Source organism: Beta vulgaris, chromosome 8 (genome assembly GCF_026745355.1).
Source record: "Beta vulgaris subsp. vulgaris cultivar EL10 chromosome 8, EL10.2, whole genome shotgun sequence".
NCBI classification, from domain to species: domain Eukaryota; kingdom Viridiplantae; phylum Streptophyta; class Magnoliopsida; order Caryophyllales; family Amaranthaceae; genus Beta; species Beta vulgaris.
The window spans coordinates 34,432,870-34,458,098 of NC_079209.1; the positions used below are offsets into that span (position 1 = coordinate 34,432,870).

Below are 25,229 nucleotides of genomic sequence, written 5' to 3' on the forward strand. Positions count from 1 at the left end.
GACATTTTGATTAAACATTATAGAACTATTATGACTTATTTAATTGTGGTTAAAGAAAAAGGGGTCGTTGATGATTCCCGAGTTGTAATTAACATCTTTATTTCCACTGCTGTTTAGATTTTGTAATAATGATTTAAGTTAAACATTTATTTTCAACAAGCCTTGCGTTTCACCGCCGCGGTAACACTTCCAAAGTCGATGCGACGTAGTCATAGACGTATATGGGTTTTGGGGGTGTTACAGTCCCGCACGACCATAGTGCCTCATCTTTCAAGAAGAAGGGGAAGGGGTTGGAGGTATAATATTTCCACATATCCAATGAGAGCTCCTTTATGGTACAACTTTAAGAGTTGGCCATTAACTTTGAACTTTTCACCTGTTGTATTTATCACCTCAATCGAACCAAAGTTGTTAGCATTAGTGACATAAAATGGACCAGACCACATACCACAAACCACCTAGAATTCAACTTACTAGGGAAAATTTTAGTCTAGAATTATACAATAAAACCTTATCACCAATAGAGAACTCTCTACCCAAAATTTTCTGATCTTGCTGTAACACCCCTCTGGGGACCACAAGCCCGCTAGTAGATATTGTCCTCTTTAGGCCCTAGCCCGCAAGGTTTTTCTTTGGAGTGGGAACGGCCCACCCAAAAGGCCTCTACTGGGTTGAGGTATCCACCTCTATATAAAGAAGGCTTTGTTCTCCTCAACTTCCGATGTGGGATGGCTTTTACTCCCTTTCCCCCACCCCACTTAAAGGGTGTCTGCGTCCTCGAAGACACGATCGAACATCGAATTGGGCCCTGGCTCTGATACCACCTGTAACACCCCTCTGGGGACCACGAGCCCTTGGTGTTTGCCTCAGTCTGGTTCATCACATGAACCTGCCCAGTGTTCCTCCTCACATCACCTCTTTGTCCCTGGGTAGCATTTGCAGTCCCTCCATTGCGATTAGGTGCAACATTCCCTGGTGTAGAAAGAGCAGGGCGACTGTTGTTACCATTATGGGGTCTCTTATCTGCTTGTGCCCCATTCCTCGAACTCATCTCAGGCTTGAAGTTCCTCGATCTAGGATTACTAAAACATTCATAAGCACGAGAAGTTAGACCCCGATCTTCATTCTAGGATGGGAGCTGGTGAGTATGCCACAGTGAAAGAGGTGTACACTCGTGCTTGTAATGCTGAGAGGATTGAGGAAAAGAGACTAGCTGCAAAGAAGTTGAAATCCCCTCCAGCAGGGTCTACTCAGGCGACAGAAAAGGTTGATACATCTGGTTCCACTGGTTACAACAAAGGCAGAGGGGGTTTCAATAAAAATCGAAACGTTGGGAACCGTGATTCTGGTGGTAACTATAACAAGGGAGGTTCCAGTCAGCAGTATTCAAAGGACAACCAGAACTCCACTCCTTCCCGTAGCCAGGGCCCGATTTGATGTCCTGTCGTGCCTTCGAGGACGCAGACACCCTTTAAGGGGGGTGGGGAAAGGGAGTAAAAGCCATCCCACATCGGAAGTTGAGGAGAACAAAGCCTTCTTTATATAGAGGTGGATACCTCAACCTAGTAGAGGCCTTTAGGATGGGCCGTTCCCACTCCAAAGCAAAACCTTGCGGGCTCGTGGTCCCCAGAGAGGACAATATCTACTAGCGGGCTCGTGGTCCCCAGAGGGGTGTTACACTTGCCATCTCCTAGTGTGCTCTTTGTAGAGACGCGAACTATCATATACATTCAACCGGAGTTCATCAAGCTCATTAATCTACAATAAGTGCTTTTCTCCTACTAATTTAGCATCAAGGTTTAGCTCTTTAATAGCCCAAAAAGCTTTATACTCTAGCTCAACAGGTAAGTGACATGCATTCAAGCAAAGTTCATCAAGGACACCTTATACATTTTGCAAAATTTAAGAGTATTTGGTGAAATATCTATAGAAAGAATTGATGTTCATACTTGATAGTAACCTGAAAAGAAAAAAAGATTAAAGATAAAAGCGTAATAATTAAAAAGAAGACAAGAGTAATATTATTCTCTCAAAAACCCCTTAAACCCTAAACCCTCCACTGTCAAACCTAAGTCAGTGAATTACTCACCATTTCCATGGCGTCCAAACTCTTCACCACTCTCCAGAACTCTCAGCCATTGTTTGTCACTTGGAGAAGATTCAAATTTCGTTCGAATTGCAGCAGTCGCCGCCATTTCGTATCGAATCCTGAGCCTTCTCCGTTGACACCTGAGACAAAGCTCCTTGAATCTTTCAAAGAAGAGTTCGAGATAGGAAACCGCTTAATTTCCTTTGAAACTGGTAAAATGGCTCGCTTCGCTAACGGCGCTGTTGTCATGGCCATGGATGAGACCAAAGTTCTCTCCACTGTTGCTTCTGCTAAAACCAGTATTCCTCGTGATTTTCTACCTCTCACTGTAAGTGCAAAATATTGCAGATTAATAGTTTTGATATCATAAATCTTTGACACGTTTTGTCTTTTTAGAATTGATTTTGGTACCTTGTTTGTTCTGTTTTTACTTAAGGTTGATTACCAGGAAAAGCAATATGCACAAGGTGTGATTCCCAACACATTTATGCGGAGGGAAGGTGCTCCGAAAGAGCGTGAACTTTTGTGTGGTCGTTTAATTGACAGGCCTATAAGACCATTGTTCCCTCCTGGTTTTTATCATGAGGTTCAGGTATGAGTTTTGTTTGAACGTTCATCTGATTTGAATTTTATTTACTTTTATAATCGGTTTGATAGGCTGTATGTAATACCGGCAATGCTAATAATAACGACAATGCTAATAACAACGACAATGCTAGTGAGTTTTAATATAATTTGATTAGGAAAATCCCATGTTAAAAATCCTAATGCTGGTTGACCCTGAAGTATTTCATTGGAACTTTATGAACAAAAACACATCTGATTGGAGTTGTACTAGCATGTGACTTTCCTAAGAAATTTAGACAAAAAAATCATGACTATTACTGGCCTTCAATATGCCTACGAAATGGGCTGTTAAAGTATTGTTTTATTGTACCTTTTTGGCACATCCTTCTCCAATGGTCGATAATATTACCCAGCCCCCCGTCTGTGTAGGTAATGGCAAGTGTTCTTTCCTCAGATGGAAAACAAGACCCTGATGTAATGGCAGCTAATGCAGCATCTGCTGCCCTAATGATATCAGATATACCTTGGGGTGGACCCGTTGGAATGATACGTATCGGGAGGATTTGCGGCCAATTTATAATCAATCCTAGCATGGATGAGGTAAATAATCTTTAATGACTATTTTTTGTATAAACTTTGTGGCTATCACATTCATTCGAGCTTCTAGGGTGATTGCATGGTTAATATGCACCACAATGAAATTATGCTAAGAACACTTTGATTGAAGTGATAGTGAGGATCATTAGCTGGTACATCGTGTAATTTCTACTAATTCTCAATGTTTTACTTATGTGAGGGTGACTAAGGTTAGGCTATAATAGAGCTAGAGAAAAGGGCCTAGTTTGTTTGTTCTTGTTACTCCACTGCCCAAAAAAGGAAAAAAGTGCGAAAAAAGCCCTCTTATCTCTGTTTTAATTTTTTTTGTGGGGGCTGCGTTTTTTTTGGGGGCTGCGGTTTTTGTGGGTATGCAAAAAAGAAGAATAGTTATGCATTGGTTTTAGATTGACAATATGCACATTCATTTGGCCATTCCCACGTGATATGTTTAGGAGCTCTTCAGGCTGCACCAAGGAATTGGGATTCCCCCTTTCCTTCAGTTAACATGTTTTTCTATTTTATTTCCGAGTAACCGTTTGCTCATTTTCGATGACGCATGAATTAGAGTCAGAAAATCTAGTATGTTTAATTTCTTGCCTCTACGGGGTTATCCTTTTTGATTATGATGGATGCGTGAAATCTGCAGACACAAACTGTTCACAGGGCCATTTTTCTCCAATATACAACTTGGGTTGCATGTGCAATATGATTTGTGCGTGCACATTAGATTTCTGAGAAGCAATGACTTGTGCGTGCAATGGTATTGAATACGATCATATAAGAAGCATTGAAATTCTTTTTTCTTTTTGAAATTTTGGGTATGAGTTATTGTCTCTTGTCCTTTCCTATTTCGAGTTCTCATTATTGTAACTTACATATAACATTAGACCCTGAAGGAAACAACCTAAGTGTGTTAATTTATAAAACCAGTATATGGCAGTAAAATTAATACTACCTCTGTTTTTTCTAGTGGCAACAAATGCCTTTCTGCACAAATATTAAGGAAAGAGGAAGAGAGTAACATTTGACCCAATTGCCCATACTTTTTGCATGTGAGGTAGGAGGATAAAATGGTCAAATTGCTCCCAAACCTTTACCAAGAAAGGAAATGTTCTGCAACTACATAAAAACACCTAAAAGTGCAAATTGTTGCAACTAAGAAACCAGAGGAAGTACAACTTACAAGCTTACTTTAATTGAAAACATAACATAATAAGCAGTGAATGTGATTCCTGACTACCACATGTCCAAAATTAATTAAAATGGGACATTGACTTGCTAGATGGATAGGTGTTGGTTTTCATTTCATACTTGGACCAACCATAGATGATTTCTTGGAAGGATTGTGATGAAACTCCTCAAGAATTTACGAGTTTTTGTGATGAAGGACTACAATGGTCACATTGCTGAAATACTTCATCTTTGTGAGTTGGACTTAATGTATTTGAAGGATTGAGAATTACCAAGGCACTTGGGGTCTTGAAGCCTTAGTCTTAGGTGCAAAGACGTGTTTGTGCTTACACAAAGTGAGGTGCAAAAATTTATGTATAAATTGTACACTATGTACACAATTAATCTTTGGCTGAAAGTTTTATCCCTCTTTTATCTGAATCTTCTACCTTCCTTTTCCAATTATCCTTTACATTTCGTCTAGAATCTTGACAATTAATCTTTGCTCTGTAATGGGCATTTAATCGACCTGTGGTGTGCTTTGCATGCTTCAGCAGCCTTAAGGAACCTTGCCTTTCTCAAAGACTCAGCTTGCACGGGCTGCTAATAGTATTTCAATTGTAGAGCTTTGTGCTCTGAGTGCCGTGGCATTCTTAGGTGTGCTTCCAATGTTTGAAGTTAACACTCCTGTTGTTTTCATATCGATGAACTGCAGCTGAGCTTAAGTGATCTTAATTTGGTATATGCCTGCACAAAGGATAAAACCATGATGATAGATGTGCAAGCTCGTGAGATATCTGAAAAAGATTTGAAGGCTGGCTTGAGGCTTGCGCATCCTGAGGTCAGTTTCAATTAGCACTTTTACAGACTGCAAGGATAATACAGCGATTTCTGTTCATAGCCGTGGTTTAAATTTTGTAGGCTGTTAAATATCTTGAGCCTCAAATTCGCTTGGCTTCTAAAGCTGGCAAACTGAAGAAGGATTACAAATTATCTATGATGCCAGAAAGTACCATGGAAAAGATCAGGAACTTGTCGGGATCACGTATTGAAGCTGTTTTTTCTGACCCTACATATGGCAAGGTAACTCTTAGTATTAATGTTTTTTTTTTGAAGATGTATCTTGATTTCAGAAATATTGCATAACAAGTTTGTATTTGTTTTAAATATTGTTATATAAATGTAGAGCATTGATTAGTGTTCTTACTTGCTTCTTGCTTACATTTAGTTTGAACGTGGAGAGGCTTTAGACACGATTACTCAAGATGTAAAGATGGCCCTTGAAGAAGAGTGTGATGAAGAAAGCTTACAGGGACTATCTAAGGCAGTAGATACCGTGAGGAAGCAGGTAGGCTCTTTTGTTTTATTGTATTCTAGAGAGTTTCCTAACATACCTTACTAAGTTACCTTTTTGTGGAACAATTGCACTGGCACTCCTGGCAAGTGGCAACCATATGATTATATTTAAAGTTAGTGATTTAATTTTTACAATAATTGGCCTGTCATTTGGTCTGGCATTATGATAATGTTTGGGATGCATTAGAAACTAAGTTTTCAACTGAAAATTGTGAGGGAAACTAGTTGTCAGGTAGTGTATGTCACTATGGCTGACTTGTCTATATCGGTCTTACTCTTGGGAATTATTGATGCGAGGAATGAAATATGAGACAATGTTCTGTTAGTTTATAGTCTTGTTTTCACCAACAGTCTACTTCGGAGCAAACTTTTATAGGTTGAGGCTCACCAAAATCTCGCGTGGATCTCATTTTTTTAATGTTTCGCTCTTTCTCATTGTGGAGCAGCAAATAATTGCTTTGTTTAAATCAGTATTAGGGAACAGATGAACTGGGATATATTGATCAGGAAAGATACATTAGAGGATTGGAGCAATGGTATGTTATCCTTAATTGATTTGAGTGAGTTACTGATTTGGGGAGATAAACATCGTACCTAGCTAAGCATGAAATGAAAGCCCAAACTCTCCCTCATAACTGATGGATCTTGAGGAGCTGTTCAACATTAGCATGTAGAAACTATTTAGAACGTGCCGGTTTGTTTTATGGCATGAAATATTTTGTGATTTCCTATAACCCTTGTCCGAAAATATTTTGTGATTTCCTATAACCATTGTCCGAAAATATTTTGCTGGATTTTTGGTTGAATTCACCATAGTGTGTCTATGCTCTGTATTTATTCGTTGATTTAGATTCTATACCTTGAGGTCTGGGCTAGGGTAATTTGTTTCTTCTTATAAGCCTCTTTTCATATTATTATTGAAATTCTAAATAACAGAGCTACTTCATTTTGAACCATTTTTATACCTAAATACTGAGTGATATGCTTTGGTTTATTTTTTTTTGTCCCATGATGATTTTTCTTTTTTCTTTCCAATTGCTTTATGTCAGGTTAGAAATATTTTTTTTCTGGAAAAGCATAATGGTATATCTCTATCACCTAGAAAAATATACGGGCAACTTAAACTTTCTAGAACTGTTGGAGACTTTCTTTTAGTCATGCTCATCATAAATTAACCCTTTTTTTATTCATCTGTTTCTATTCTATTGTCTGTCCATTTTCCTCAAGGATGGGATTGAGATCAGTCCCCTCTCTCCCCCTCCCACTTGTCTCTACCAACTTTGATTGCAATTTGCTCTAAAGGACTCCAGAGACCATGTTTTTCGACATTTATAACATTTTGTGAAGTTCTTTCTATTGAAAATGGAGTAACATACTCCCTCTTGCTTGAAATTTTGGACAACATATGTGTAGCACTTCTCTTCAACTATATGTACATCTCATCACCAACACGACACTTGTTTATACACTATCACCAACTTCATATCATTGGAGCAAGTTCTCTATGGTGGGCATCTCACCCACTATTCTAAAACAACTTTTTTTCTTCAACCACTTGTGCGATGCTTCATTGTTCTTCAGTCTGGAATCTCTAATTGATTATTGTTACAACATTGTGGCGTTTCTTTGTGCCAACAATCACTTTTCTTCATGACTAATCTTCTTACAATTGCTGCATGACTTGTGCATCGGAGAGGAACTATTTGATTATTTGCTCCTTAATATGTTGCAATGGCTGCCAAGAAAGGAGAGGAAGAGAGAGAAAGGGGTTTAGGTAAATTGAAGGTATTATTTCTACAAATTTTGTGACAATATGGGAGGAAATTTGTTTTTTTGGATGAATTCAGCTCAGCAAGAGAGGAAGAGAAAGAGGGAGGAGGGAGGAAGAGAAAGAGGGAGAAAGAGGGAGGAAGAAGAAGAGGGAGAAATGGTTATGAAAGAAGAGGGTATTTTGGTATTTGGATGGGTTGCATTCATATTTTTTTTAATCAAATTTTCCAACTATTTATTGCGCTTTTTTTCTATTTTTTTTTTTGGTCTAATTAGCTAATTTCAGCTTGTTAACCCTATATTTCAATGAAAGTAGGAAATGTAAAGCCAAATGTTATCATATAAACTAGTCTAATAAGATTAATCATCAGAAAATATAGAAATTAATGTTTTCATTATCTATAAAAACATTTCTTATATATATTTCAACAAAATATTAATATTTGCCGTTTCCTTGTCGTACCTGTTTTTAGAATTTTTAGATTTACCCTTATTCGTCCCAATAACTACAGACTTTGCAGGAGCTTAGCTTTTCATTTCCTTTTTTTTGTGTTTGTTGTTCTTTGATTTTATATGTTTAATCTTGGGAGTTGAATTAAGAATGATACTTTTATAGATTGTTCGTAGAAGGATTTTGAAAGAAGGAGCGAGAGTTGATGGACGACGCCTTGATGAAGTAAGGCCTGTGTACAGTGAAGCAGGTAACTTACCTGCTTTGCATGGATCATCGCTCTTCTCACGTGGAGATACTCAGGTTAGTGAATTATTAAAATATCCACTAGAAAGAGGCAAGTAGATCTGATTGGGTGGTGTGAAGTTTTTAATCGTGTCACTTGTTGTACATGTACAGGTACTCTGTACTGTCACACTTGGAGCACCTGGAGATGCACAACGTTTGGAATCTGTAGTGGGCCCTGCATCTAAAGCATTCATGCTTCATTATAGTTTCCCTCCATTTTCGATCAATGAAGTAGGGAAAAGAAGTGGTCTCAATAGACGAGAAGTCGGGCATGGTAAGTTGGTGAAATCTACTGCTTGATTGTGCGTTGTTCATTAAATTAAAATCCCTTGAAGCTCATTATTAGAGATTGACATGTGAAAATACCCCTTTTGCTGACCAAAAGACTGGAATTTACAAATGGAAACGGGCAACTCCACATACATAAGTAGCACATAACAAGATTGTAAATCAGAGAGCAAGCTTAAATGACTTGAAACCAGAAAAAAATAAGAAAACTGCAAATAGGATGGAGTGATAGAGAGAGCACAAGAGGACAGAGTGCATGTTAGTGACATAAGGTTATCAGAAATCACATTGGCTGTCAGAGAACTATGAAGGAACGTCATTGAGATGATGAAATAAGAAAAACCAGATGGGAATCTTTGCATATATGCAAAGGCCGGGATGCTTTTAGGTGATTGATTGACATGATTTTTGTCTGATTACCTATGGAGAAAGCGATGACCTCAAATTATTAGTCAAAAAGGTTTTCAAATTTGAGTAACTTCCTACCGAAAATATGTCTGCATAAATATCTTATGGGTTTTTTTATTACCATTTACTTGGTCTTATATGAGACCGCCTAGTGTAATTAGCAATAATTTCGGTAGGGTTTGTTCTGCCAATAGGTTGAAATTGACGCAAAATTGCTTTTAACTTTTGTGCACATGAATTTCTTGGTGGTAAGTAATCATTTATCATGTCATTGCCATGTATGTTTTGTCATGTAGTAAGATTGAATTTGACCTTTTGTTGTTGGATGAGATTTTCTCTATCATAGGTTTAGAGAGTAAACCGAACACAACCGAGGCTTGTGGGAACTTGTGTCACGACCACAAAATTCAACCTTGAACTGCAGCTTCAAGGATTAATCTATCCTTTTATATTTTGCTTTATTACAAGAAAACACCAAAAATAACGTTCTACCTATTTAGATCCACATCAAGTACAATTTTAGAGGAGGCATGCATGAGATTAGGAAAATAGCATTGGGAAATGCTTTACTAAACAGTGTTTGTTTGTCTTAGGATTCAAGATATGAAAGAAATTAACGGGGAAAGTGTACATCATAGAAACATACAGAGTGCTCAAATTTATGGAACTTTATGGTAAGAGAAAAAGAAAGAAGAAAGAAGAAGAAAGAAAAAAAAAGAAGAAACCTTACCCGGCGCACCGGCGACGAGAAGTCGAGCAGTCGACGACCATCGGCGACTTCCGGCGAGGTCTAGAGCGAACAGAGGGTCGAGGTCCAACTTTGTGCAGATCTAGGGTTTCAACTTCACCCCACGCGAAAGAGAAGTCGACCAAAAGGTGAATTTATTTTTAAAAAATGGTAGTGGTGGCACACACGCGCGCCTCAACGCCAAAAATCGGACACTTTGTGCACCTCGCGCCTCGAGAAAAGGCGCCCTAAAGCGCACGCCTCCTTGCGCTTGTCGTCCTCTGCCTCGCCTTGGCTGTTGGATGCATTTTACCCTCCGCCTTGACTCTTCCTTGCACCTGGGGGTGCCGCCTTGGGCGCGCTTTTTAAAACTAAGGATCTAATTACAAGCTTCCGAAAGGCTTTTTCTCTCCCATTGAACTCTTAAAAGTTCACCCAATTTTTTTTAACAATAACATGATCTCTTTCTCCTTTTTCATTCTATTTATAGAGATATTTCATCCCTAAGTCCCTAACTTATTCATCAAGCTACTATTAAAACTAACTAATTATATTATACCAAAACTGCCCCTCTTCATAGGCTAGTTGATTACAATTTGACTGGAGGCTTAAATAAGTTGATAAAAGTTGAGGAATTGTGATTTGGTTGTGGTTATATAGTCTGTTCTTGGATTTCTGTTGTTGCATCTCTTTAGAAATCTTTTTTTACTGAGCGTGAGCAGGGATCACCTTCATGTCATTAAGGCTTGTACTCTATCTATGTACCTTGGAAAATACAGTGGCATTTTTCGTTTATGACTAAATATATCTTCTTTACATGCTGTTTAATTGCTATTTCCTTGTATGTTTGATGTTTTAGAATGCAAAGCTTTCATCCCCAATCTCCTCTATGTTAAAGAGTGAATGAATCCTTTTTTCTTTAATCTTTTGATGTATAGGTACACTCGCGGAGAAAGCTCTTCTTGCCGTATTGCCTCCAGAAGATGAATTTCCTTACACAGTGCGTGTGAATTCAGAAGTCATGGCTTCTGATGGCTCCACCTCAATGGCTAGTGTTTGTGGAGGTAATTCATTTTGTGTATCGCCTTTTCTGCCACCTAAATTTGCAGACATAGTCCTAATTATAGGTTTATCAACCTCAAATGAGCTTGATAATCTTGATTTGTATCCCTAATATGACCACTTGTTCTTTTTTATCCTTCGGTGGCTGTTGAATTCAGGCGTCATTATTCGTTTTACACTTTGAATGATATGAGGACAAGCTTTTCTTTCATCACTACTCACTCTAACTCTGAATGATACAAGGATAAGCTTTTCTTTTAAGGGTGTTATGAATTTTCATGGGTTGTTGCTCATGCATTTGTAGTTCTGCTCTATTTAATGTTCATCCCTTTGCTTATTCCTTTGTTTTTGCGGTAGGTAGTATGGCACTGATGGATGCTGGAATTCCTGTAAGAGATCATGTAGCAGGTGTATCTGTGGGCCTTGTCAGTGAGGCTGACCCAATTACTTCTGAGATAACGGATTATCGTATACTGACTGATATTTTGGTGAGGCATTTGCAATCCATTATTCTTTTAAATAATGCTTGATAATTGTCGGCTTTATGCAAGTTATGGATGTGAAGATTCTGGAAGATGTTCATATCTTGCTGTTAGGAATGATATCAAGATTTTATGTTCCTGCGTGTTGTCTGGCAATGTCCATTAAAAATTGGAATAGCCAAGAATTTAGCTTTGCGTTGATGTGGATTCACGAATAGGGGCATGATCTCAGATTTTGGTTTGTATCTGGTCCAAGTCTTGTCCAATCCAAGATATGTTTCGATTTTTGGATATTGAATCCAATCCAATGCGAAATTCTACCGACTTCAATCAAAATCTAATTCAAGTGACTTGCTAGATTGGATCCAATTTGAAAATCAAAAATAATGAAATTAGTTTTATCTTCTAGCCCAATGGCTCATGGACCTTAAGTTATAATATTTGGCTTATATATAAATATAGAATAGAAATCCTTACAAGCCCATACATTGCCTCCTAATCCTGAAAAATTAAGATATCATATTAGAAGTCCTAAATAAAGTTTAAAAATAACGTGAACATATTATAGTTTCAAAGAGTATAAAATATTCATATAATATATCTTTTGCTTATTTTGGTTTAAACGCCTTCTATCTGATTCAATTCAAACATCAGATATATATTATTGTAAAATGGAGTCCAGTCCCAGCCAATTACTTCAAAAGAAATTCCAATCTTCAGTTAGATTGGATTGGACTTTGAATGTAACCGACTAACTTTGACCTTTATACATGAACTGGTGAATATTCAGGAAGAGCGCTTGTGAAAAGTAAGCTCTAAAGGCTTTCAGCATTCTAGAGATCTGAGATTTGCAAAGTGGGCAACCAATGCCCCCCTCCCCGCTCCCATCTTTCTAGGAATCATAAGAAGGCACCCAACTTGAGCTCAACCAACAATTTGTACTGAATTTAGTCTCAGAATTTCACTTAAATCCCTATCTTTAGCTTCTAGAGTGGATATTATAAGAAAGAATACCACCAATTTACTATGGCCTAATTCTCCTGTTTGCTCATGAATTGTGATATGAAGTATGTGGATTGGTACAGTTTTAGACTAAATTGACAAACTATGTAGCGAATTGCATGCCGAAGATGGGGGTTATATGGTTATCTAGGGAATTAAAACTCTCCCGTTCCGTTACAGAACGGCCGTTCTATAACGGATTTTGGATTTGCCGTTCCGCGAAATCCCGTTCCGGAACGCCGCCATAAAATTCACATACTTCTCGCCGCTTTGTCCGTTCCGTCACGTTAGAACGCTTTTATCCCCGTTACATTCGTTCTTTTCAAACATTGGCGAATTTTTTATTATAAATTTAATTATATAGTTGATGAAACATGATATTCTAATAGATTTGATTATATTATGCTGTAGTAATGCTTCATAAACTAAAACAACGCAAATAAGGTTAAAACATTTTAATGTGAATTTTTTTAAAAAAATTCACGCCGCGTTGGCCGCGAAACGCTCTATTTCCCTGTTACAAGCCGTTTCCACGACAACGCGACGGTCCCTGGGAACGCATTTTTTTCCCCCTGGGGTTATCATCTAAGTTTTGAGTTATAAAAGGTAAGGCAGGCCAGAAAGGAAAGAAACAGAAGGATATGATGCTATGCCTCTGTATCCTCACAGGGTCTGTTCTTATGAGAGATCTCAACTGTATAATTGACAATGTGAATAATTATAGCAGAAATCTAGGATACAAGTATCCAAGAACTAGAATCCGAAACCTGGGTCCTGAAAAATGCATCTGTCTACTCTTAATTATCCAACCCATGTCAGGTTTTCGTGCTTATGGTCTTGAGCTTGAGCTTGAGTTTTAATGTATTGACCAAGTTCTGCTTGAGTTGAGCTTGAGTATCTCATGAGCACATTAAGCTCATTAGTAACCTTTAAACTAATGAAAGGTAATGCGGCATTAAAAGTAAATAAAGCTCATTGGATCTATTCAGACTGTTAGATGATGTGTCACACGGGCTCCTAGAATTCTATACCTCCTCAGGTACTAGAACTTCAAAATATTCTCCCCAGGCACCCCTCTCCGTCAAGGCAGCAAGGCTCATAATTACTTTTCACATACTCTTTAATATATTTAAGACTTGTCATTCTCTCAGAGTATAATGCTTTCAATAACCTAAATTTCAGGGACTGGAAGATCATCTGGGGGATATGGACTTCAAAATAGCCGGGACGCGAAATGGAATAACAGCGATTCAGTTAGACATAAAACCTGCAGGAATTCCTTTGGATATAATATGTGAAAGCTTGGAACCTGCTTTTAGAGGTCGCCTCCAAATCCTTGACCATATGGAGCGTGCGATTTATGCACCTCGCACTAAAGATGAAAGAAACTCCCCACGATTAGGTATATATTGGTGACATCCATACTATGGTTTGACACTGTTATATAGGCCAGTATTACCTAACTTAAAAATCCTTGCTGCAGCAACTTTGAAGTACAGCAATGATTCTATTCGCCGCCTGGTTGGACCTCTGGGTGCCTTGAAACGCAAGATTGAAACCGAAACAGGTTCAAATAATATTCAATGTGCTACTAGTTCATTTTATTTAGTGATTGGACCAAGGTTACCAAATCCTACGCATTGTCTAGCAACTTTAAAAATGTAAACTTGATATTAGTTGTGCACTACCATCTACCTGGGTCAGTGTCAGAGCAAATCTGTCCAATCTAAATACTACCTCCCTTCCATTTTACTTGCAACAAGGGAGAGAGCGAGGTGACCTATGTGATGAAGAGAGAGAGAGCGAAAGAATATCCAAAAAAGGCAGTGTTGCAAGTAATATGAAAATGAAACAACCATAAATAGTACTCCCTTTATTTTGTCTTATCATTCTTACTTTAGTGTGCGCATCTCTATATGGACCTCTTTGAACTTAAATACTTTCCTTATATATTAGTAAATATATAACGATTGAAAATTAATAAAGTATTAATTGAGACGAATCAAACAAAATTTCTTAAAAATTTAGAAATATTAAGAAGATTCTAAGTATAAATAGTGTCAAGGAACAAGTAAGAAAGATAAAAAAAACAGAGGGAGTAAGTGTTAGCAAGTACTCTCACCTGCAGAAGAATAAAGCATAAGTATTTACTCTTATCCGGCATATTTTCTGCAAGGTGGGTAAAATGGAACCGAGGTAGTATTTTGTGAACCAAACTGATGATTTCATGGTTATCAGGGTAATAATTTATGAACAAATTTAGTCTAAACTTGACACTTTGCTGACACGTATTGATTTGTCTCAAGAACCTTGTTTTCCGTACTATTCGATATTACATTATAAAAATTACTAGACACAGGGGTATGCATTAGAGGATTAGCTAGTACCCGTCTTGCACCCTAAAAGCTGCAAAAGAAAAAAAAAGGGAAATACAACATCTGTAAGTTACCTAAATAGAATGGAAAAATCTTTTGATAGTAATCTTGATATAATAATACTCATAGGGAACGTCATCAAGATTTCCCTAAAAATCAACTATATATCTTGAATCTTCTAAAGACAATTAAATTAAATCATGTCTTTAAGTTTGGGATGTGGCCGCAGAAACACTTTCACGGACTATGCGGTGGCTTTGTGGCTGCTCCGGCCTTAATTTGCGGTTGTGAGAAGCTCAAAAACCTTTAAATATGTGGTGGCGATGCGGCTCAGATCTAAACTGATGTGATTCTTGATAAAAAGAGTCAATAATCACAGGGCTTCAATTGAAGTTTGGATTTTTGTAAGGAAAATACTTGTTTTGGGTTAAAGAAAACTATAAAAGAACAAATATTTCAATGCTAAGTGATCACTCTTGAACTCTCAACAGTGGATCTTAAACGGACTCAAAACGATTCCTGGAATGAAGATGTTACACTAATTAGTAAACACTCCTAAATATCAATTAATGGAAAATTAAAGCTTATGAATTATCTCGCAAACAATAACACAAATTTTATCATAAAATCACTTTATTGTCAGTTTTATTAATGAAACTTATGGCCTTTATGTAGGGACTACAAAAAGAAAGAGATCTAGGAAAACTTTCCTTTTCAAAACTAAGATCACCCGCCTATTAGAAATAAGGAAAGATATGCAAATCTTTCCTAATATCTCCATCGACCATGATACCAAACGCCTAAAATAACTAATGACAACTCATAGACCTTGCCATGCAAGTAAGCTTTAATTAAGGAAATATTATGATCCTCGTTCCTGACTCACAACTCATTGACAACAAGCAACACCTTAGAGTCCAAGATTCCTAAATTACAAGGGTTTTTCCAGACCTTGTTACGAGCCTACTTCCAAGTAGCCAACTTAACTAATTTAACTAACAACTTGCACCATGTAAAACTCCAACTAGAAGAGTTAGATGAAAACCATGGGCTTATTACTGAGCTAAGGAAATAATAGAACAACTTAGGAACGGAATTTGGTCCGCCCTTAACAATGAAAACTAACACTAAAACACTACCTACAACTTTGAATTGTAAGATGGTCCAAATCAAATAATAAATAGATCAACTAATTTAATTATGTTGAGTTTCGTTGCCACATCTGTGTCAAATACCATGTTTCATAATCAAAAGTAGACTGTGATTTACTGGGTTTTAACAATTTTCCCTTATTTCTTGGTCTACATCACGTTTCTTTTACCACTCTTTTCCCTTATGAAAAATTTCTTTCTGGTTATTTTACAATTCAGCCCCTCCATTGTGTTTAGAGAAAAGGCTGCATGCATCTGGACCTAAGCCTGCTTCTCTATAGTTCTTTCTGTTTGTTATAGTTCTTAAAACAAAGTTGTGGCGGAGTTGGCGTATAGTAAAGTTTGTCTTCTCTAGTGAAAAAATCTTAAACTTGTAAACATTTGGTCATTGTTTTGACATTGTAGCTTTCTTTTCTTTGTGTATCAAATAGCATAGAGAAAGGCTTTTATAGCACAGAGTTGCTCATCATTGACTCATTGTGAATAAGATAATCATGGCTTGCAACATTTAGGTCATGAAACTTGTTTTCTATCTCTAACTGGATACTTTGTAACAATAAACATTTGGTCATTGTTTTGACATTGTAGCTTTCTTTTCTTTGTGTATCAAATAGCATAGAGAAGAGAAAGGCTTTTATAGCACAGAGTTGCTCATCATTGACTCATTGTGAATAAGATAATCATGGCTACCAACATTTAGGTCATGAAACTTGTTTTCTATCTCTAACTGGATACTTTGTAACAATAAAAGCACTTCTTGTCTTCTCTCTATCTCAAGCATGCATTGAGTGGAACATAAAGATGATTGCTTGTACAATTATATATTGCGCTCATCATTTGTTGTTCTCTTGTGACTGAAAATCGTCTATGCCTGCTGTATCTTCGACAGTGCTAATAGCTTCTGTTTCAATTTTCTTGTCAGGGGCAAGGATATCTGTTGGTGATGGGACACTTACTATACTAGCTAAAAATCAATCTATAATGGACAAAGTACAGGAGAAGGTATTTCTTCCATGTAGTCTGCTCAAGTTATTGTTGTATATATTTAAATCCCTGCTTTTTCTTTATGTTGGGATAGTCTATTTTGTTGTTGCACTTTACACCAATGACAATTTTCTCTTGATCCCTTGTGTGATATAATATTTCTCTGTTGTCAGATTGATTTCATCATAGGTCGTGAAATTGAAGTCGGGAAGGTTTACAAAGGTATTGTAACATCAATCAAAGAATATGGTGCTTTTGTGGAGTTTAATGGCGGACAGCAAGGTCTTCTACACATGTCCGAGTTGTCTCATGAACCTGTAAGTGAAAGTCTTATAATAGTGCTTTCGCCCTCTACTCAATGTTGTGGAATACTTTTTTCGTTTTGAAATAAATGCAACCGTTTGACTTTCATCCTAGGATGCTCGGACTCAGGCACAAGGGTCGGACTCGAAACATTTGAAAATCAAGGACTCGGAGACTCTTTTGAAAAGGGTCCAAAACTTGAAATTGGACTCGGGGACACGACACTTCAAATCTAAATTATTTTTCTATATATATGCTTTCCATATTTCAAAAAAAAAATAATGAGTAGTTTATGGGAGCTGTGGACTTGGGGAGTAGTAGTTGGTAATAAGGTGGATCTTTTATACTCCCTGCGTTCCATTTTATAGTGCTTACATTCCATTTTGGGTGTCCCAGAATATTGTGCCTACTTCATTTTTGATCAATTTATTGGACTAAATTTTCCTCAATTTTACAAAAACTTTCCGGAATATTCCTACGTTTATTTCAAAATGTGTGCTCTTATTTATTGCTTTGCACCATTGCAAGAAAAATTTATTGCCTTTTAATTTATTTTTTGAGGAAAAAGAATATAAAGAAGTAGTTTCAAGACAAAAGTACTTCATATTTTTTTTTTGAGAATTCTACTACTCTCTTCATTTTCCTTAATTCCCGTGTAAATAAGAAGTAAGCACTATATTATGGGACGGAGGGAGTACTATATATACGGAGTAAAAGTGTGAAACATAAGTCAGACAGAGCATTTACTTTCCTTATCATTTTTAATAAAAGCATTTACTGTTTAGAATTCTTCTTGTATAAAAAAAGAAAAGAGAAGAGAGGGGGTTATTCTCCAACCTACCCCATCAGTCAACCACACCTTTAAGAAAAAAGAAAATGAAAAGGAAGGCTCCGTAAAATGTTGAAGAGATAGAAGACCAGCCTTTCGTTGCCGGAGAAGGAAACTGGCCACTTCGTGGTTACATTCTGCTCGTCTTTCTCTTCCGACCATAAGGTTGACAAGAGACAAAACATTAGGGCTTGTGGTTAGTGACCGACGAGTCCGCTTTTACTCCTTCAGGTCCGACCGGATTCCGTGGCGGTGTCGTGTCGTGTCGACACCGGTACGGTAGGGTGGCTGGCCGCCGAATCCAATGTTCCCAGCTTTCATTATTTGTTAAAACACAACTTTGACCATTAAAATCTCTAATTATTTGTTAGTAGAACTTATAAAAAAATGATATCATAAAAGTGTGTTTACGTGGGCTGATCGAGTATTTCATTATCCAGTCTAGTATTGTTTTACCCTGACAAATGAAGTAATCTTTAGTAGACTTTTACCAGAAAATTGTTCCGGTTTTATTTCTGGAACATATCCTTCAGTTGGAATAGGCTAATCAGAGTCGACTAAATGTATATATATCTTGTTGTATCTGTCTCTCGTCAGGTCTCTCGAGTTTCAGATGTAGTGTCTATTGGACAGCAGCTTTCTTTGAAGTGTATAGCACTCGATGTTCGTGGTAATATTAAACTATCCCTAAAACAAGCCAAGGAGAGCTGTTTTACAAGCGAAAGATGTGCTGCGCCAAATAAAAGTGCATCTCATATATTTGCATCAGCCAAAGAGAAGTGTGATGGTCAAGGAAAGCATAGTGGCCGAAAGGAGCGGGTTGTAACTAAATACGAAGCTGCTGAAGTTAAAACCTCTGCTGAAGACACTTCTTTTTTGATACGAAGTGCCGCAGAGTGTGATGAAGAAGAAAAATTGGCTGCCTTACGTCAAAGTACGAATCTCAGGTCTTTGGCTTCCTCTGATCCACCATCTTTAAATCAAAGTACTGCTGTCTGCGGGGAAGAAAAGTCTGCTAGTCTGAATAATGACTCTGCTTGTTCGCGTCAGCCTTTTAGCACTGTCAAGTCCATCAGGAAAGATAAGAAGGATGAAGTGGGATTTGGTCTTCGTGCAAAAGACCTGAAACTTGGGACAATGGTTACAGCTAAAGTCTTTCAAATTCGTGCACGGGGGTTAGTCCTTGATTTGGGAGGCGGACTTAAAGGAATGTATCGTTTTGAGGTATGTTTTCTTTTAAGATCGTAACCTTGTCTGAACAAACTTACATTTGAATAGTTAATCTTTGCATTGTCAGGCCTCCACACTGATTTGTGAAAGAATCATGCTTTTGTGGATCCTTTGTTTTCTATCACGACTAACTTATTTACCTATCTTTCTGGATTTTTCACTGAGTCGTTCTATGAGGAATAGTATGTGTCGATTAAAATTTTCCCTGTGTGTTGGTTTTCAATGAATTTTAATTGATGCTTCTTCTGGTTTGGTAGAAGGGGATGATTGTATTACCCCAAATTAAGGCATGCTATTGACACTAGTGATAAGGGAGTAACATTTAGGGGGGGGGGGAGATAAGGTCTAGAAACATAATGTCTTTTTGAGCCGAACAAATGAATGAATAGTAATAGTCAGTTATTTAATCTGTTTCCTATGCTTTGGAATTATAAGACCATGAAGGTCCTTAATTGATATTTTATGACAATTGTGTAGTCTGCATCATCTCTATCATTACTCAATTACTACTATGGTTTGCAGTTGGAGGGAGCATGATTATGCTAATATGATATGTCACTGTAACTTTATTTATTCTCTGCCGATGGCATCTAACATTCTTCTGAAGTTGAAAATTCACCAAACTTTTGTAACATCGCAAAGTTCTAATTATATCCTCAGGTCTTTTCCTCTTCTTTTTCGAAGTAAGAAATAAGGTTGGCTACCAAAAATGCTCTATTCTGAAGCCAAATATGTGTGAAATGCTTTTTGTGGAAGCTCATCGATCTGTGGTGTTGCTTTATTATATTTATTGTTGTCTACAGTGTGAGTGAAGTGGCTAACTAGTATACCAAATTACTAGAATATAATCATCTGATACGGATCAAGTCTTCCAATATAATATTTACATGACTTTATAGATTGAATTGAAAAGGATAGGATCCTTAAGTTAGTGAAGCTTTATAGGAAAATCACAAATCATAAAAGATTGATGTATTTCTGGACAAATCTTGGACAATTTTATTAGTCTAGAAGTTTGAATTTCTGAACTGAAACTGAGGTGAGTATTCGGAAAGAATTACAAGTGTTGGAAACTTGACAGGAAGATCTCAAAGTTGCAGTTTGAAGGTTTCTGAAAGTCTTAGTTCAAGAGGCACAAAAGTCTTGGTTTTGTGGTATAACAATGTTCTTGAGCATAAGATCACAAAATTTAATAAAGTCTGATCTGATCTGATCTGTATGTTATATATGACACTCTTAAATGACTTGAGAACGAAATATTGTCCTTAACTCTCCTAATGAGAAAAGGAAACAAAGTTAAACAACTTCCCTAAATTTGATTTTACTAGAATAGTAGGAAACAAACTAGACTTAGAAAGTGACTATGCTTGCTGCTTAAAACCAAGGATGTTCAATTCATTATGTTTTATTAACTCCGAATTTATTCTACAAAACAAATTGGAACCAAATACCAAACCAATCAGGCAGGCTTGAAATGTTTTCACCATCATTTTTCTGTTTGATTGATAGACTAGAACCTGGAAAAGGTCTTGTGATACATAATATTGTGGATGAAATTTGACCTGTGCAAGTCATGTTTGTGAAAACTCTCATCCTAGAACTACTATAACCTGAGTGATGTGTGACATTCTATTTGTGTTGCGATATTGAAACTTTGTATGAGTAGAGTTATGCTTCAAACATGTTCACTTTTGCTCGCAGATGAATGACGACAAGGAAATCAATGTAGGTGATGAGTTGAGAGTGCAGTGCTGTAGTTTTACTGCCAAAGGGGTTCCAGTTATGTCACGGGTGAAAGATGAGTAGTATTACACCTGGCTACCTTCATGGAATAATTTCAGACGATCACAAAGAACACCTAGGAATCATATGTACAGACGGCAGCTTGAGGAAGATCCTATGCATGTATTTCTCATTTATTGAGGTGAAGCTTCCATCTTCTGCAATCCTTTGATGGAGAATTTTGATGTGGACAATCGTCTATTTGCTCCCTCATCCGTGATATAATATGTGTTCCTTAATGGTGTTATGGGGTGTGAGGCTCTTTCATGTTGTCAACAGATGAACTTTATGCAGGATACATCGGAAGAGGTTTAATGACCTGAGTTCTTTTCAAGCTTTGGTTGCTAGTTTTGCCAAGTAACTTCATAGTAAATTGGTGTTGACCTAGTTTGGAGGTAACCGATGTAATGGTAAGAACTGTAAGAGAGTAGTTTTGAGAAGACCTGCGAAACACGTGCATTCTGCTGCAATGGTAAAATCATTTTATTCATATTGATGGTGAATTCATGCTCTAATGATTGTGCATTTCTGGTTCAAGTGTTCAAACTTTTCGCTCGAACAACGACCATTCATCGCGAAGTTGATATTAAAATCTTGTAAAGAGACTATATGGTTACATTTGAGATTTACTTTTGTATTTAGTACTCTTACCCAGTTTTAAAAAGTTATATTAATATTTAATTTCAAATAGTTTTTTTTGGCAAATACATAGAATTTGAATTATGGTGCTATCTTTTTTTAATTTGGATTCATCATAAATGATGAATTTAGACCAAATTAAACGTTAGCATATTTAAGAAAGGATTTGAACTAATACGTCGATTTGTAATTCTCAGCTCAAGCGATCAATTTACTACTCATAATTCACTCTTTTCTTTCAAATGGGTAATTAGCTGATGGGTAATTAGCTGATTGCTTCCATGATCATGAATTTGTAGTTCTTTACATCTTTTTTTTTTTTCTTTGCTCCTCTTCTTGACCCCATTCTATGCACCACAATCACCATTCATCACTAACTAAAAAGTCTTCTTATTGATTTATAAATTTTGATTAAACCCCCTGATCGAAATTGGAGCATCCGTTCGATGCTCGAGGAAGAGCGATTGTCCATGTCCAAAAAGATTAGACGAAATGGTGCCAATTTCATCATGACCATGGGCATAAGACTGAAGACTGCATCACCCTCATAAGGGAAGATGTGTTTATGTTGAACAAGTGACGCCTGCAAGATCTCTTTAATGACAAAGGAAATTCCTCATTTGATAAAACCCCCCAAAGTAAAACCCTCATGCGTTACCATCACATGTAAATGTAATCAATGCCATTTCTATATTTGTGGACTAACATATTCAACAATCAAGAGGTTAGCTAGAGAGGGATCTCCCTCGTCAAGTGTTCCTAAGGGTTGCAAGTTTAATGATAAAAGGAAATTAGAAGCAATGTCCATACTTTTGATGATGACAATGTGTGCTAGGATGAGCACCACAATGGCCTGGTCATTTCTTTGACCATCATCAACTGTCTCCTCAAACGTGTGTACGTAGACGGTGGTACTTCTGCCAACATTTTGCTCAAGAATTCCCTAGAAGGCATCTTGCCCACCTGGATGCACGAGACGTGACAAAGAAATCGACAGAATTGGTCGGTCTTAGCGGTGACACAACAAACTCTTGGAGAGATTATCTTGCCCACTTATGCAAAAGGTCTCAACTTCTAGACCAAGTTCAACGTCCCGGATTATCCTACAGCCTACAACGATGAAGGCACTCCATGGATTCACAAGATGAAGGTTGTCCCGTCTACCTATCTCTAAACGATCAAAGTCCCAACCAAATGGGGTGTCCAAGAGATCAAATGTAACACCCTGACCCATACGAAGTCGAGTATATTGTCACCAATGCGCATGCAGGGCAACAACTATCCTCAATAACCAACATAAATTCTTCCGGCACATTTTGTCCTCACTCATGCGCACCCTGAGAAACTTCCCAGGAGGTCACCCATCCCTAGACTACTCCCAGCCAAGCACTGCTAAATCCCTTTAAAGCAATCATGAGGAGTATTACATACACCCCCACTTGAGAACAACAACACCCTCGTTGCGCCTGAGGACTCCACATATTCGGCCACAACGGCCTGTGGGTCGCCCAACCTGGAAACTGATTGCCGAAAACTCCAGATATTTGGTCTAACGACCTCTAGGTCGCTCCTTATGACAATGCAGCCCCAAAATCCTCCCCCACTAGGCGCCTGAGGACTCCTAATATTCGGCCTGACGGCCTTAGGGTCGCCCCAACACGCGGTCGCAGGGTTGCTCTGCTACCATTTGTAACACCTTGACCCATACGGAGTCAAGTATATTGTCACCAATGCGCATCTAGGGCAATAACTATCCTCAATAACCAACATAAATTCTTCCGGCGCATTTTGTCCTCACTCATGCGCACCCTGAGAAACTTCCCATGAGGTCACCCTTCCCTAGACTACTCTCAGCCAAGCACGCTTAACTATGGAGTAACTAAGGAAATAAGCTCCCTAAAAGAAAGATGCATCTTGTTGGAATGAGTAGCTTGCTAAATCCCTTTAAAGCAATCATGAGGGGGGTATTACATCAAAGGAGAACAAAAGGCAGCATGAGAATGCTATAGTTCTTCGCTCAAGCTATCCAAAGCTACCATCTAGCAATTACAGGGAGGATTGACGCCTAACGAGCAAGATGACCAAGAAATTGATGAAGTGGTACTCGATCCAGCTTTCCCTGACAGAGTCATTAGAATTGGAGCTTTCTTGCAAACAGGAACTGAAAACTCTATGTAACAATTTTTTTAAAGACTAACCAAGATTGTTTTGCTTAGTCCATGGATATTGATAGGTATTAGTCGTCATTACACATAAGATGAATATCGATCCCTATCACAAGCCAGTCAAGCAGAATTAACGTAAGTTCGCTCTAGAACACAATGAAATCATTAACGACGAAGTACAGAAGCTTATTGAACAGGAAAAATTCGAGAGGTGAAGTATTTTCACTGGCTAGCAAACATCTTTGCCGTAAGCAAAAAGAACGGTAAGTGGAGAGTTTGTATTAACTTGACGGATTTGAATAAGGCGTGTCCAAAAGATCCGTTCCCACTTCCAGACATTGATAAGCGCGTTCTTAACGCACTTTATGGCTTCCTTTTGGCTTGTTTTGGTTCCCTTTTTCCCCTTTTCTTCCCTCTTTCTCCTCACTTTTTCCTTTTATCTCATTCACTTGATCATACTTGATCATAGTGACATTTTGCTAGATTTTCGATCTATTTTGATCGAATTTCTAGCACATATGCTTTCACCATGTTTGCTCGTGTTTCTATTGCAGGTATGACCCTTTTCGGGGCCGAGAAATGCAAGACATGGCACAAGGGAACGAGCTAGAGGCTGAGAGTTAGCCTGAGGTGCGCTTGGTATGCCCTGCACACGCTGGTGCGCCCGCACACGCTACTGGTGCGCCCGCACCATCGACCAGTTTTGGAGCACAAAACAGACGACATTGGTGCGCCCACACCAAGCACAAGGTGCGCCCGCACCTGCGTCTGGTGCGCCCGCACCAACTACATGTGCGCCCGCACATTTTGACGGAGGAATTCAGACTGAGGCAGAAGACATAGGTGCGCCCGCACCTATATCTGGTGCGCCCGCACCTGTTCATTGTGCGCCCGCACCATCTATGGAGCACTTCTACAAAAAGACAGAAGATTTGGTGCTCCCGCACCTGAGGTCTGGTGCGCCCGCACCTTAGCATGGTGCGCCTGCACCTCTTTATGGTGCGCCCGCACCATGCGTTCCGGACCAAAAAATTTACATCATTAAACCCCTTTTGCGCTGGGAGTTTTAGACTTACGCTTTATTCTAGTTTTCACACAACATTCTAGGGTTTTGTATTAGAGAGAAAACACTTTAGTTTTCATTGGTAATCGAGATTAGTGATCATAGTTTGTGATTCCATTGACATTCAAGGTACTTTTCATTCAATTAATTCAAAGTTTCAGTTTTTATTCATTCTCTTGGTGTTTGTTTATGTTCTTATTTATTTAAGACTTCATTCTCTTAGTTTATGATTGCGATTTCATTAGTTTAATCATTACTTAATCATGTTTAGCCTTAGATTAGTCATAGATTCTGTTTAATTGCTTTAACTCCATGATTAGTGAGTAGTTTCATAATCTAGGGTTAGGGTGAAAGTATGAATTAGGGTTTTAAATATGATGTTGATGTGATTGTGATGTATGGAGAAGGTTATGCATTGATCTTGGTGTTTTGAGACCTTAGGATAGATATT

General features: G+C 37.9%; 1 protein-coding gene across 2 annotated transcripts; it reads left to right on the plus strand.

The window, feature by feature from the left end:
• Nucleotides 1–1,988: 1,988 nt before the first annotated feature.
• On the plus strand, nt 1,989–21,601 carry LOC104882977 (polyribonucleotide nucleotidyltransferase 2, mitochondrial). 2 transcript variants are annotated; one of them, XM_010667417.4, is made up of 16 exons: nt 1,993–2,417; nt 2,526–2,681; nt 3,086–3,256; nt 5,139–5,264; nt 5,345–5,506; nt 5,652–5,771; nt 8,166–8,303; nt 8,400–8,562; nt 10,650–10,775; nt 11,131–11,261; nt 13,440–13,659; nt 13,741–13,824; nt 16,706–16,785; nt 16,941–17,084; nt 18,497–19,123; nt 20,831–21,601. In XM_010667417.4, exons 1-16 carry the CDS (start codon nt 2,097–2,099, stop codon nt 20,933–20,935), a joined length of 2,874 nt encoding a protein of 957 aa, XP_010665719.1. In that variant the 5' UTR covers nt 1,993–2,096; the 3' UTR covers nt 20,936–21,601. The 2 variants fall into 2 exon arrangements, with proteins under 2 accessions (XP_048490481.1, XP_010665719.1); XM_048634524.2 differs by lacking the exons at nt 18,497–19,123; nt 20,831–21,601 and adding an exon at nt 17,185–18,487 and having other exon boundaries at nt 1,989–2,417.
• Nucleotides 21,602–25,229: the final 3,628 nt, after the last annotated feature.